The sequence below is a fragment of the Pelodiscus sinensis genome, chromosome 25 (genome assembly GCF_052426305.1).
Source record: "Pelodiscus sinensis isolate ZL-2025 chromosome 25, ASM5242630v1, whole genome shotgun sequence".
Classification (NCBI taxonomy): Eukaryota; Metazoa; Chordata; order Testudines; family Trionychidae; genus Pelodiscus; species Pelodiscus sinensis.
Genome location: NC_143076.1, coordinates 3,949,549 through 3,964,635, shown reverse-complemented (window position 1 = coordinate 3,964,635; position 15,087 = coordinate 3,949,549). Strand labels below are relative to the sequence as shown.

The window sequence follows — 15,087 nt, the reverse complement described above, 5'->3', positions numbered from 1 at the left end:
TATGGACAAACCTGGTATTAACAGCCAGCAGAATATTTTACCTAGAAATGGGCCTGCATCACACCGTTTCACCCAGGTTTTGAATGCTCAGTGTCTGTGGCATGAAAGGATTCAGGCACAGGTTGTTGAGACAGATTGCAACTAGCCCAGGCTAGGCAAGTATCGGCCTGATTCAGTCTGCCAGGATTAGCCCCTGGTGGGCCACCATTGTTATATTTATCTGCGCCTCCGCAGGTCCCAGCAATCTCCTAATGGCTGCAATCCTCCACTTACCTTTGCCTTTGCATTCACTTAGGATTTCTTTCGTTACTTGGTAGCTTCTATTTATGTAGGTGTCATAAGACTCTGAAACCACTAATTTGCTGACTGGTATATGAGGTCTACAGGCAGAAAAACAAACAGAACATTTTATGTGAGAGAGAAGATTTTGAATGCAAGTTACTTAGGCCCTGTACCCAGGGTGACTGAAAGCATGTATGTCAATGCCCATGTGTCACACAAGAGCTCCCACTGTTTTTCTAAATAACTCAACCCCTTAGACTTCATTATTTGTGTAAGGATCCCTTCCATAGGAGTTGAACCTTAGACTTCATGCACCCATGTACAGCCTATCGCTTGAGCCCTGTCTCCTCTTTCTACCCCAGGACATGAGAAACTCCCACTGGTGTCAGAGGAAATTATTCATCGCCTACAGCAGTAGACTAAAGCTCCAGGCATTTCACCCAATCCTCTAGTTTAACCATCAGACTGGTTTCCTTTTTTGTTAGGAGAATATACTTTATATTCTTCCATGAAGCTTTATGTTTCCTGAACTGGTTATTTTCCTGTGGTCCCACTGTTTTGCATAGAGCTGGCAATGTGATACCCTTTTGGGGATAAGTGCAGTGTTAAGTATCTCTATTTAGGTGCAACATGCACCATGACCATATATTTCCACAGACCCAAAAAGTTAATTTGTAGGCAGGGAGGACAAAATATAAGCAGCTGGATGGTATAATTAGCCCCGAATGCTTACAAAGGCTTTTTGCTTTGGTTGCTTTATTTCTACTTGGTCATCCTAAAATAGAGAGTCGCTCTGGTGTAATGGAAGGATTCAGGGTTTCTGATGATATGGCAAGCCACAAAAAGCAGCTTCAGTGTAAGTTGTCACCAAACCCCAATGTGTTGAAATTTCCTGTGTTATGTTATTTATAAGGTGGGAATGTTTTTACCTGAGGCCTTTGGGTTTGCATTTAATATCCGTCCTCTCAAAAACTGCTGATGAGAATTCACAATAATCCTGAGATTTCACTAATGTGATTGTGTGTTGACCAAGACCACATGACATTTCCCTAGAATGTAGCTCTCTGGGATTTTTCAGAAGCTGTTTAGTATAAATGAATCACAGATTTGGAGGCAGGGCAAACCCAGGGGGTCATCTTGTCTATTCTTTAACTTCTTGTGTGATATCGGGGACTATTCCTACCAAGCTGTTTTATTTAGCCTCTCTGTGCTTACAGCACAGATAGGCACTGAGCATGTGTCTGTGTCCTCACATTTTGAACAGAAATTCCCTTGGTATGAGCGGGGAGCTGTGATTTGCAATTGCTGAGAATGTGAGGCTAAATACAATGGTATTCAACAGCAGAAGCTGCTGACACCAAAGGGGTTAATAGAGTTTTAAAAGAGCTGGCTTAGGAGTTTACTGGACTGTCAATTGTTGATTTTTCAAAAAGTCTTGGAGCATCAGGGAAGTTTCAGAAGACAAAAAAAGAACAAAAACAAAACAAAACAAACAAAAAACCTCATAGTGTGCCAATGTTTTAAAAGTTTAGAATTAAAAAGATTAGAAATGATCAGAAACTTTCCATCAAAATCCTTATTTGAGGGGAAAATGGTTTTTCAGTTAGAAGAAAATGTAAATGAAAACTTTTCTGGCTTCATCATTAATTTGAGTTTTTGTAGAAAACTCTATTACTAAAACATTTTCAGTCTAGTATATGGAAAATTTTAAACTGAAAATGTTCAGCTTTTGGTTGCTGAAAAGTAGAAGTGATGTTTGTTTTCAGGCTTTTTGATGAATATCTCAATTCTGATGAAAACAATTTTTTTTAAAATAAACCTGTTGTTGAATTTTTTCACCAGGTGGGGATACAAAGCCTTCATCTCACCAGTCATAAAGGATCCTTCACTCAGAGCAGCCTTTGAGGATTTAGCAGTTAATGTCTAGGTTCCCCTGATGGAAGGCACAAAGATCAGTGCTTACCCTTAAGTAGTATTAACATCTCACCTGTGTTTTGTACATGTACAGATAAAAAAAGGAAACTGGAGTTGGCTCTAAGGCCTCAGGAGACAGTCATGGGGGAAAAGGGCCTTCTCTATTAAGAGTTTCATTTGCAACAATATTGAAAGTTTAAAAAACCATATGTGTTCTGCATTTGTTCCAGTAACATTTTAATACCCACTTTGGGGAATGTGAGCTTTTTGGAAGGGAAACTGAAAACTTATCTGGCACTTTATACCTGGCAGTGTCAAATGTGGGTATGAAAAACAGGAATGTGGGACCACTGCAGGGGCTTCTTATGTTGATTAACCATTAACTTAACAATTCTTGTGGACTTTGTCTGCTGTCCCAGCCACAATGAAATAGTAGCCCAGGAAGGAAGTACAAACACCAGGGGAAAATTGAAAATTGCGGGCCAGTTCGTCCGCTGGTGTAAATTGGTACAAAACTATGCTGATTTATACCAACTAAGGATATGGGCCTAAAATAGAGGTGTCATGGGGATGGACAAAGGCAAGAGTGTTGTTGGGACCAGCGTCCTGTGAAGAGATGGCTAGGATGAAACAGTGAGTGACTGGTCTCAGCTGGCTGCCACCTGGATAGGGCGGGGCTACCTGAGGGGGAAGACAATGACAGCACTGGGAGTGGAAAGACGACAAAAGTCTATCCCAAAGAGGCCTTGAAATATTGGTGGATGCTAACTTGTTCCTCAGCATGTTGCCAAGTGTAAAATAAGGGCTCCAACCATGCAGTCAATACCCAAATCCATACCCAAGATTTGCATCAGTAGTATAGGTAAGTGTGAGTGAGGTAATGAATTAGCTAGTCCAGGCTATCAATGCCCCACACAGAACCAACTCCATTCAACTAGCAGAGGTGGGTGAGCCCAGGCGGCAGAGTTCCAATCCCAACATTCTGAAATGTGGTGAGAAATGCAGAGCTACACCCTGGTCCATAAAATGCCCCACCTTGCACAGCTCAGCAGCACTGATGGGGCATATGAGGATTCCACAGGAATGGGGGAATCCTAGCTCCAGGGGCAGAGTTTATCAAGGACAGATCTAGTGTTCTAGTGAGTCCTGCTTTCTAGGACACCATTACTAGCAAGTGCAAATTAGAGCAGACCCGAGCCTGCTCTAATGTAGGCTGGGAATGCCTAGCAGCCCTAGGGACTGTACAAAGGGGTATGAAGATGGCCAACAGCTCATCCAGAAGGCAGGTTTAGTCCCTGTATTTTGTTCCTTCTCTCCTCAGCATTAAATGAAAGATTATTCATTGCTAAGGAAACTCTATGAGAGTGACATGTCCCAAGTTCAGCTACCTGTAGGCTGTGTCAACACACAGATTGGCTGCAGCTAAATCCACTGTAGGTATCCAGGCAGGTAATGTAGTACCAGAGACCCATTTTGTCCACTCAAATAAGCCTGGTTCTACTCGAATCTTCAAGTTATTTTCTTGTTGCAAACCTGAAAGAAAAAGAAAAAAAAATATGGGAAATCCTTGGAAGCATGGGAAAGGCCTGGGGACAAGAGGATTTAGGATTGGGGTGAGGTTTTTGGCCAGTTTGTTGTATTTTGATTAGTAATCAATACATGGTTCTACTGGTTGAGGTTGGAAGCCACAGCTCCATATGTAAAAACTCCAGTATTTGCTTGTTCATATGTGAATTTCAGGTGCATGTGCCACTTAGGTGCACAGAACTACAGACAGTGATAGAAATGTAGCCGTGTTAGTCTGGGGTAGCTGAAACAAAATACAGGACTATGTAGCACTTTAAAGACTAACAAGATGGTTTATTGGGTCTGGCCCAAGAAAACTCATCATCCAATAAACATCTTGTTAGTCTTTAAAGTGCTACGTAGTCCTGTATTTTGTTAGAACTACAGATGTGCCCCTAGTCTAGATAAAGCTTTGTATTTTGCATGGACTGTTATGTTCTAAATGGTCGAAGGGTTCAGAGGCGATAAGTAGGCTGAGGGCTCTGAACAGAACAATGGCAGGTCCGTGCACGCCTTACACTACCATTGACAAAGGAGCTAATGTGTTAGCCTTTGCTTTCCTATGCAGCAGCATCTTTCTTGATAACATCAGCATTGTTTACTGGTGAAAGACCAGCAGGGGGAGCACACACTTCCCGTACTTCGGAGCATCTGCGTTGGGATGGTGACGTTAAAGGGGATGTATTGAACACTAAATATACATATAGCGTACCATACGAAAGATGTATTTGGGTACCGTGGAAAGGTGTAATAACCCTCACCTCTCTAAGGCTCACCTATAAACTACAAGGCAGTGTTAAGGGCTCCAGCGTGGTAGGTACTTGTTCAAACATATACCAGAAAGGCAGGCCCTGCCCTGAAGAATCTGCAGTCTAAGCAGTATGCCCCAATCTTGGGCTTACCCACAGCACTCATGCACAATTAATGCCTAATGAGACTATAATCAAAGGAAGGCAGCTATCTGCAGAGGGCTTTGCTTAGTTGAAAAGCATATGCCCATGAATGTGGCCCACAACCAGTCTCCCACGAATACGCCCTGTAATACTCCGTACACTGGTATGTGCTCAGTTGCTCACACATGATTTAGGCCAGGGCAGTGGCTCTCAACCTTTCCCAACCACTGCACCCCTTCCAGGGGCCTGATTTGTCTTGCATACCCCCACGTTTCATCTCATTTAAAAACTACTTGCTTAATAAAATCAGACATAAAAGCACAAGTGTCACAGCACTGACAAATAGCTGACTTCCTTATGTTATAAATCAACAGGACTATAAATATCAATTAGAATATAAATATACACATTTCGGTATATCGCATATACAGCAGTATAAACAAGATGTATGTTGTATGAAATTTTAGTTTGTATTGATTTTTCTAGCACTTTTTGTGTAGCCTGTTGTCAAGCCAGACAAATATCGGGGGGTATGTCTACACTACCCCGCTAGTTCAAACTAGCGGGATAATGTATGCATACCGAACTTGCTAATGAAGCCCGGGATTTGAATTTCCCGGGCTTCATTAGCATAAAGCCGGCGCCGCCATTTTTAAAAGCCGGCTAGTGCGAACCCCGTGCCGCGCGGCTACACGTGGCACGGGCTAGATAGTTCGAACTACGCAGCCATTCCGAACTATCTGTACTCCTCGTTCCACGGGGAGTACACGGGGTTCGCACTAGCCGGCTTTTAAAAATGGCGGCGCCGGCTTTATGCTAATGAAGCCCGGGAAATTCAAATCCCGGGCTTCATTAGCAAGTTCGGTATGCATACATTACCCCGCTAGTTCGAACTAGCGGGGTAGTTTAGACATACCCTGGATGAGTTGATGTACCAGCTCCTGGGGAGGGTTTCTGTGTGCCCCTAGGGGTATTTGCACCACTGACGTAGGTCACTGGAAGTTGTTGGATTGAGAACAATGCAGTGTTAGTCAGGGCACTTGGACACGGGCACTACCATATGAAAACAAGCCATTGACCCACATAGCTTGTCTCCAGACTTCAGTGAAAGCCTCATATTGAGCCTGACTCCTAAGCAATGCTATGCAATGTAAGAGAGGAAAGAAAATTCATTTCCTGCCTCAGTTTGTAGTTGCCTCATGTCCCAAGTATAAGGGTCATAATACCTAATAATTTAACCTGTATGGTTCAGGGAAGAAGGGTGCTATATTTTTGAGGCCTTTGATTGGAACAAAGGGGGTTCCTTTGTTGGCTTTCCCAGAAAACAGGAAAATTCCAGACTCTCCCACTTGTCTGCTTCTTACCTTTCAGAATATTGTGTGCTGTCTGTACGCATCGCAGCGACGGGGAACAGTAGATGTGGTCAACCACTGTGTTACTTTCAAGCAAGGCTTCACCTGCAAGCACAGGTTTTGCAGCACTGATACGACTGGAAATCACAGTAATTGCAGCATGTGCACTTAAATGTATTCGTAACACAACAGGAAGCTAACAAAGCTCTCCAGTTGGACTGGTTATTTTTTGTAGACCTGTTTATCCATCAGCTTTCATTTTAGTGTGTGTTGTGCAGACAGTTGTGAAATGGATCCATTTTTCTGTGTACTGTCCTTTTCAGGACAGACTCACCCATACTGTGCTCTCTCCTGGTGACTTGATTCTAGTCCCTTTTAGTAGTCTCTATTTTAGATTACCCTCCTACACTGAAAACATGTATTTGTTCTTTATCCATGGGGAAAATAAAACAGGCCACAGTCTCATTTCATTTATACTCATGTAAATCAGGAATCTACTTAACTCATTAGTCCAGAGCCTCATCTGCTGCAAATTACCATGGCTCCAGGATCTAATGTGGATGGGCAGGGATAGTGTCCCTAGTCTCTGTTTGTCCGAAACTGGGAATGGGTGACAGGGGAAGCATCACTTGATCCCTGGTCTGTCCCTTCCTTCTGGGGCACCTGGCATTGGCCACTGTCGGCAGACAGGACCCTGAGCTAGATGGACCTTTGGTCTGACCCAGTCTGGCCGTTCTTATGTTCTAACTTAGGTAACCTGGTGTAAACCAGTGATGGTAAGATAACAATCAGGCCCAATATTATGATTATTTATATTACAGTAGTGCCTCAGGGAATCCATTGTGCAAGCTGCTGTTCATTCTCATAGTAAAAGATGGTCCCTGCCCTATAAAAAGCTATACTTTAAATAGATAGGGGCGAGAAATGGAGGGAGAATACTTTGTTAAATGTTTAATTATAATTGTACGTCTGTCTAACTGTTTTTTTTTAACCTTTGGGAGTGTGCAGCTGAAAGAGAGGTGTATGGAAATCTTTCACCACTTCTTTCTGAGCTGTCCTTTTGCTAACCATATCAGAGGAGTGTTGGAAATGATAGCTCTTGGGCCTCTTCATGGTCACACTAGCATTTATGCAGCACAGAGCTTTCGCCTGTAGATGGAAGGCGTGCTGTAACCGTGCTAACGGGCTCTGTTATGTAGGGTAGTGTTGGTTGTATATATATTTCTCTCACTTGGATCCTAATTCATAGAGCCAGCAAACTGTTCTCATTGCTTACAAATTAGTATTAGTACTATGAGCTTAGGGTTTACTGACCTTCCTTGAGAACTGCCCCTGCAGTCTGACCAGACTCTTACTATCCTCTCTTTTTTATTTAAAAAGCCTAATTTTTTCCATGTGTGTAGTAATCTTGGGTGCTTCGGTCTGTGAGTGCCCAACATGAGCTGCCTTGTAGAGGCCTGAAGTTCAGAAAGTACTCTGAAAATCAGATCCTTAAAGATCTCTCACGTCAGGTAAACCAAAATCTGTTACATTTCCAAGGGTTGTTCCTGCACTCGGTAAATAACATACTCTGTAAAAGTCGAGTGATGGAAGCCTATATATGATTGCCTTTATGAAGCAGGCCAAGAACAGAAAGGGGATGATGCCTGATTTGACTTGAGCTATATTTGGCAGTATAAATACGAACCCCACTGGGGAGATAAAATAACATTTGTGCTGCAAACTCCAGACCCAAAATGAAGCTTGTCAAAATCAAGTCAGGAACATATTTTGCATACAGCAATTGTCATGGTAACTGCAGCCGTTCACTACCATCATTATCAACAATCTTCTAGTATGGCAAACTTATAGGGCACTTTTATGTGCTATGCAGCTGCATATCTAATTGCTTTGATTTGGTGCATTGTTCTTCCTGCCGCAGTAGCTACTGAATGGGGCCAGGCTGACTTTAAAGGAAGTTCTTTACTAACTGAATTGAGGAAATTTTTTGAAGGCTGGTCTTGACTTCTCTAAACTCTTTTACCCCCCGGCATCTGATTGAATTTTTCCGCATTGCACTTGCTCTTTCTTTTCTTGCATGTGGGAGAGGAGATATAAATGCTCCTTGTGCAAATCAGCGGACGAGAGCTTACCAACAAGTCTTGCTTGTGTGCAACCAAACACGGTGATTGGTGCATCTTTTTCATAATCTCTGAAACCACCACTTCTTTGAGGTAAGCTGTGAGGCATATTCAGGTTTGTACGCATATATCTTCCTGTTAGGGGAAAGTTTAGAAGCAGGTGTTGGAATTAGTGGATGATTGAGAAAAACACTCAGCATGATTCATGCCCATAACAGCCCTTCATTCGCAACAGCTTGCACACAACAGATGTTAACCTGAACTGGGTGGGAAAGAGTTTTCACATTGTGGGAGCACCTCCTAGAATTCTAAAACTTTTCCTGTTCCAAATCAGGAGGAACTGTTTCATGGCAATTTTCAGGATTTCCACAGCAATCTGAGAACAATTTCAGTTCGGGCCAATTGAAATGTTTCATTTTCATTTCATATCAAAATAGTTTAATTATATTATTTTGACTTTTTAAACTTTTAATATTTTAAATCATACTTAGTTTCATTTTTTAAATGAAAAGTAATTGGGATTTTTTTTTGTTTAAAAAATGTCAGGAACAGGAGTTTTTGACACTTTCAAGTTTTCTTCAAACTTTTTTCTTAAAAGATAAGGTGCAGCTGTCTCTGTCTCTCAAGCAGGGTTAGTTTCAGCAAATCAATAGTTTCTGATGGGGGAAAAAATCATTGAATACATTTCAAACATCTCAGGTGCTAACTATGCCTGAAATTGCTATGGGTCACTTATTACGATCAGGAATACTAAGGCTTTGTCTATATTGTGGAATTGCCCCAATGGCAGTCATCAGTCACCACCCATTAGCATTGCTGCAAATCCTAGTGAGACAAGGCAAACTATTCTAAGTTGTGTTTTGCTCTTGTGTCATTGACTCTGGCTTCATTTAGGGTTAAGAGCTACCAGTGAAGAGAGTGACTTTGCCTGTCTGCACTAAGAGTTTGTATTGGGCCCCAATTGCTGGGTTGCCAATGGCTAAACCCAAGGCATATCCCTGGGGTAGGAATGGCTTTAGCTTACACATAAGAAGGATTATGGAGAGGTTTTGTTTCAGGGAGACGGTTTATTCAGATGATTTCCCATTCCAACTGCAAGGGCAGACCAATGGGGTCAAGCATAGTATTTATTCAGCCAGCACATGCCCGTCCTCACTTTGTATTGTAGTCTGTGACTACTGCCACTGCACTATGAATGTGGATGGACAGATTGATTGATTGCCTAATCCTGCTATGATACATTGCTACTTTGGGCTTGTCTTCATTACACAGTGGACCAACTCTGCAGCAATTGATCCATCAGTGGTCGATTTATTGCGTCTGCTTAGAAGCAATAAATCAATCTCTGAGCACTCTCCCATCAACTCTGGTAATCCACCAGGACAAAAAGAGAAGCCAGAGAGCAGCCCCCACCAACCTTACCACATGGAAGAGACCACAGTAAGTACACAGACTTCAGCTACCTCATTCATGTAGCTGATGTTGCGTAGCTTACATCCACCAGGGGAAAGAGGGGAGTAAAGACTAGGCCATAATCAAAGGCTTAATTCAAGACCGCGGAGAAGGAGCAGATATGCTGATATTTCACACTTTCCCTTTCCTGGCCACTTAAGAGTGTCAAAATGGTATCTCCATTAGCCTCCCCCTATAAGTTTGAGTTTGCTCAGGAGACAATCAACTTGAGCTTTTCTGTGCATTTTCTACCCTCCTCTCCACTCCAAAAGCTCCTGCAGCAATTGACTCACCTTTGGCATCAAAACACTGGGACAACCAGTACTTTCCAAACACAACATCCATTCTCTCCCCATGCCGGCAGACAAAAAGGAATCGTTTTTGAGGCCCTGGCTGGCTGGTTACTCTCAGGGGCTGAAAGCAAAGTGACAGGATGTTTGGCCATGATGAAAATCCAAGTGCCTTTCCTTTAGTTCCAGTTTATTAAGGAGTAAGGACCTGACTCTTGACTTAATTATAGTATAAACAAATGGCACTGGCAATTCCACCGAAGTAAATATTGTAGACCAGTGTAAATGTGGTGTACATGAAAGAAGAATAAGACCCTACGGTATTCTGAGGACAGATGTGATCTTGTGAGTGTGTGGTCTGTAATGTTACCTTAAAGCCAGCTTAAAATTGGAACCCAAGCTCTCCAGCACAGCCAGTCAAATCTGATGTAAACGAGCTGTTAGTGTGAAACAAGCTGATGAAGATGTGCCATTAAAACCACACAGAACCTCTTCATCTGATGTATCCCAAGATGAGACTAGATTCCAATGCCACGTACAAGAACATACATAAGACTGGCCACATAAGTCAGGCCAAAGGTCCATCTAGCCCAGTATCCTAGCATGGGAAGTAAATTTTACTAGCACAAAGAAAGCTTCAGGATTCTTAAGTTTCACTATTCTGGCAAAACCAGAGTAGACATGCAGAATGGGAAGATGTTCCCTCCCTCTGGGGCACCTGTGTTGGAAGACAGGATACTGGGCTAGATGGACTTTTGGTCTGACCCAATATGGCTGTCCTTACGGTGCAATGTTGTATGAGGATACTACAGACCAATTGCAAAGCTGGACAATCTAACATTTAAGCCCCTCTGGTCTTGACAGGGTGACCCTTTAGCTACTGGGAGGAGTGCGAGGAGCTTCTCAGTTTTTTAAAAATAAACATACTATGGGACTGACATTTTTTGGAGAATCCCACGTATTGGATCCACAGCAGCACAGGCAGCAATAGTGCTAACTCCCACCACATTAGCCTGTGGGTCTCCTTCCTGACCACCTCCACAGTTCAGTTTCTGCCTACCCCGTTCAGTACTTGACCCTTCTGTCAACACTGGTAGCAGCTTTGTAAGAGGTAAGCTGCCCATTGGGAGCAGGATTAAAAGCAATTCATTCTATGTATGGCACCAAACAGCCAGCTGATTCAACGGCTTCTCTAAACAAGCAGTTAATGCACAGCAAGCTGAGGCACGAACTCTCCCTTGTGCTGAGTCCTACAGGTATGTCTACACAGCTGTTAGATCCTGGCGGCTGGCCTGTGCCAGCTGTCTCAGAGCTCTGGGGCGCATGCAAGGAGCTATTTAATTGTGATGTAGACATTCAGGATGAGGCTACAGCCTGAACTCTGTGACCATCCCCTCTCTGAGGGTCTTAGAACAGGGCTACTCAACTTTGGAGGCCCCGGGGGCCACAATGATACTCACAGCACATGCCGAGGGCTGCAACTTAAGTGTGGTTGCATATACATGCATATATATGCAAATATATGCAAATAGCTTCTTTCACACTGACAGGCATGAATATAAAGGTTAAGGCAAGACTACACAACAAGCAGGCCCCATTTAAGTCAGTTCTGCTGGTTTTAATAAAATGCAATAGTTACCCGATTTCCACCCTTATGACAGCACTTTTCATGAGCAATGAGAGTCCAGGAATGTAACTACTAAAATGAATATTAACAAAAGACCATTCTATTGACTTGCTGTTGTGGCGTGTTCCCAGTGGAGGCCATATTCAAAGGACCTCACCCACGGGCTGCATGTTGAGCCCCGCGTAAACCCAAACCGCACTGCGGGCCGACAGCCTACGGGCCGCATGTTGAGTAGCCCTGTCCTAGAACCTGGGCTCTCGCCTAGTCCCAAATGTCCATACCCCAATTAAACAGCACCTCAGCCTAGGCCCTGTGTCAGCTGTTCCAGGCCAGCTGCGGGTTTTTAATTGCAATGTAGACGTGCCTGTGCACTGACAGTTCTCTGGAGCGTGCCCTAATGGCTTTCCAGCACGAGGCTGGATTCAAACTGGCAGCCCAGCAGCAAAGGAGTGACTCTGTTACCCGTTCGTAGGCTGGTATGTTCTTGTGGGTGAGCCCATCCAGATTCTGACATAGGCTGGGACTCCTGTCTTGCCATGTTTTCTATGGACTCACTTCCAGTACCACCTGGCTTTAATCTGAATTCCCCAATTCAGGGTGGCCAAGAAGTCTGAGGGACATGACCAGCTTTTCTTGTGCATTGCTAGGTGGGAAGTGGGGAGATCCTGATACTATTTGCTGTGTTAAATGGGGTCGCAAGATGGAAAGGGTTGCCAGAATCACTGCCTTCATCCGTAACAAGCATTGAGTCATGCAAGGCTCCATTGCAAGGGATGTAAAGCTGATATGACAGAGACGTTCCCTACTGATAATTTTTAATTTGAGTAATAAAAAGTGGGGTACACAAAGCTTGAGGTACCCCAATTACAAATCACTAATTGAGATATAATTATTAATAATTATTTATATTAATTATATCACTAGTTAATGGTAAACCAAATTGATGGAAGTTAGTTGTGTTGTTCACATTGGCATGAATCCTTACTTGCATTGTCTGGCAGATGATAGTGAATGGCCCTGTGTCCCCCGGTCCTTGATCTTCTTGCTGTCTTCTCTCCAGAGCTCCATCACTGAAGGCCAGAGGGGATGCAGTGGAACTGGTACTCAGAATCGAGTAAGAGCTGTCACAAATAAAGACAGGCTTGCTTAGCAAATGTTTCTTTGCCCCTATTGTCCTCAGAGTCGTGCCAGGATATTCCCAGAGCCTGAGACAGGGCAGTAAGTGGTTTTATTATTCTTGTTTTTCAGTATGTGCTTGGTGCTGCACATATGCAGAGTAAGGGGTCTCCTCGCCCCCAAAGAACTCTACAGTTCATCAGAGAAAGGGGTTCTTAATCCAGGAGTCATCACCCCACACTAGACCTACAGCATGTGCCCAAGGGTAGTGTAGGAGGCCCAGTGAGGTAACTGGGTTTTGTCCCCGGGGTGGCTGGTGGTGGAGGCTGTTGCAGAGTTGGTGCTGCACTCCCCTAACAGAAGTAGTTTCAGTCCTGGGAGGTCTGGCTGGGTTTGGCTCCCTGCTCTGGACCTGGTACATGGGGTTGCGGTACCACACAAGCTTGACCCAGCTGACCCTCCGTCATGAAAGGGGGCTCACCAGGCCACACTGGAGCGAGTGGAACTGCGACCCCAGGCCCCACGGTGCCCCGAGCAGGGAGCTGCACCTCTCACCCTGTGGGACAAGAGCTCCAGCCACCGCCACGCGACATGCCTGATGCACTCACTTAAGGTTTAGTACGTCAGTGTGGGCATTGCATATCGTGGGATGGGAGTATTTAGTAACTCAGCTGTTTTTGTACCACAGCTATTTACTCGGTCACAGCAGCCTTTGCCAATAGGTCCTGAGCCCTAAAAGGTTGAGAACCACTGTAGTCAAGAACAACCTAAAAAAAAACCAGGTTGGGAGGAAGTCTTCAGCTAGCTGTGGGGCCCGGGCTTTCATTTAATATATGACTGTAGAGCGCCTAGCACAACTGTGGCCAACCCGTGGCTCGCGAGCTGCATCAGCTCTTCCCCCCCAGGGTGTGGCTTGCGAAGCCCTCCCCCTATGGCGCGTAAAGCTGCCCCCGTGCTCCCAAAAATGGCAACGGCCCTCTCCTCTCAGCTCCCTGCTGGCCTGGGCAAGGGAGCCATCCAGCGCGGCCATTAAAGATGGAGAATTAAAGATGGCATTGGCCGGCGAGCGCCTGATGTGGCCAAAAAGCCACAAAAAGCCGCGTTTTCTTTCTTTCTTTTTTTGCTCGACAACTTTGCACTGGATCTCCGCTGATATGGGTTAGCACACGGGGATCAACCTGGTCATGATCCTTCAGCACTACTGCAGGGTACCCTAGTAAATAAGCAGTTCAAAGCCTATGCGGTCACATGAGACTTGCTGGGCCCTGGGGGTATGTCTACACTACCCCGCTAGTTCGAACTAGCTGGGTAATGTATGCATACCGCACTTGCTAATGAAGCCCGGGATTTGAATTTCCCGGGCTTCATTAGCATAAGCGGGGAGCCGCCTTATGAAACGAGGAGTACCGGTAGTTCGGAATAGGACCCTAGTCCGAACTACCTAGTTCGAGCCCCGTGTAGCCGCGCTACACGGGGTTCGAAGCAGCGGGGATTTAAAAATGGCGGCTCCCCGCTTATGCTAATGAAGCCCGGGAAATTCAAATCCCGGGCTTCATTAGCAAGTGCGGTATGCATACATTACCCCGCTAGTTCGAACTAGCGGGGTAGTGTAGACATACCCTGGGTGAAGTGCGGGAGACCAGCTCTGTGCTCCCGGAAGGGCCGGGCCTCAGGCAGAAGGCTAGCCTCCCCTGCTGGTCCACACAGAGCCCATCGCCCGGAACTCCAGCAGGGATTTAATGGGCCTGGGGCACTTGCCCCCTTTGCCCCTTTGCCCCCCGATCAGTGGGCCTGGGTGTGGCAGCTGGGCCAAGTAATCTACCATGTGCGCTCTCTTCCTCATACAACCAATGAAATGGTTGTATTCAAAGTAGTTGTAGAACCTCTAATATCACAATGATCTAGGACCCTTGGCATGGCACAGATACCTGTCTTCTTGCAGTTCACTGAATGGATCAAATTGGTAAAATCAAAATGGCGGAGAGAACCTCAAAACTGGACGGTAACAGACCACAACTCCCAGGGATATCCCAGTATCACTTACCCCTGGTGATAGGCTAATCAGAAAGAGCCCTCGCCATGCTTGTAGCTGTTTCCATGGCTTCACCCTGACTCAATGTTCTAGGCTTCAGTGTGACATGCGGACAGTGACAATTATGGAATTTTATAGAAACTAACTTCCCAGTCCAGGAGGCTGCATTTAAGGGGTCATCAGAGATGGATACAATAAATATCATTGGAATATCCAATTCTGATACATGCAAGAGACATAAACAATAACAGCAGTTGAGCTCTGAATTACGACAGTGTCAATTGTGAGTAATTGCATTTAAGTCAACAGAGTTCACACCAGTTTTATAACTGGTGTGAGATAAAAAGGATGAGCTGTATCATCTCCTTAAAGAGGGGCTTTCTCTCTCCTTACAAAATACGGTGCAAACCTAGACTGCGGTTTTGCGTATTGCTCCGCATAGG

At 44.6% G+C, this 15,087-nt stretch overlaps 1 protein-coding gene across 3 annotated transcripts in view; it reads right to left on the bottom strand.

Moving 5' to 3' along the window:
- UBASH3B (ubiquitin associated and SH3 domain containing B) overlaps positions 1 to 15,087 on the bottom strand; it is a 120,363-nt gene that overhangs the window by 14,236 nt on the left and 91,040 nt on the right. For all 3 annotated transcript variants that reach the window (XR_012899357.2, XM_075916517.2, XM_075916516.2), the window contains exons 7-12: positions 12,482 to 12,617; positions 9,873 to 9,993; positions 8,140 to 8,262; positions 6,020 to 6,112; positions 3,585 to 3,729; positions 274 to 380 (exon numbers count right to left, since the gene is read on the bottom strand). Coding sequence is in view for 2 of the 3 variants with exons in the window: in XM_075916517.2 (XP_075772632.1) it covers positions 274 to 380; positions 3,585 to 3,729; positions 6,020 to 6,112; positions 8,140 to 8,262; positions 9,873 to 9,993; positions 12,482 to 12,617 (725 nt within the window). In the remaining variant the exon portion in view is untranslated. The remainder of the gene's footprint in view (positions 1 to 273; positions 381 to 3,584; positions 3,730 to 6,019; positions 6,113 to 8,139; positions 8,263 to 9,872; positions 9,994 to 12,481; positions 12,618 to 15,087) is intronic.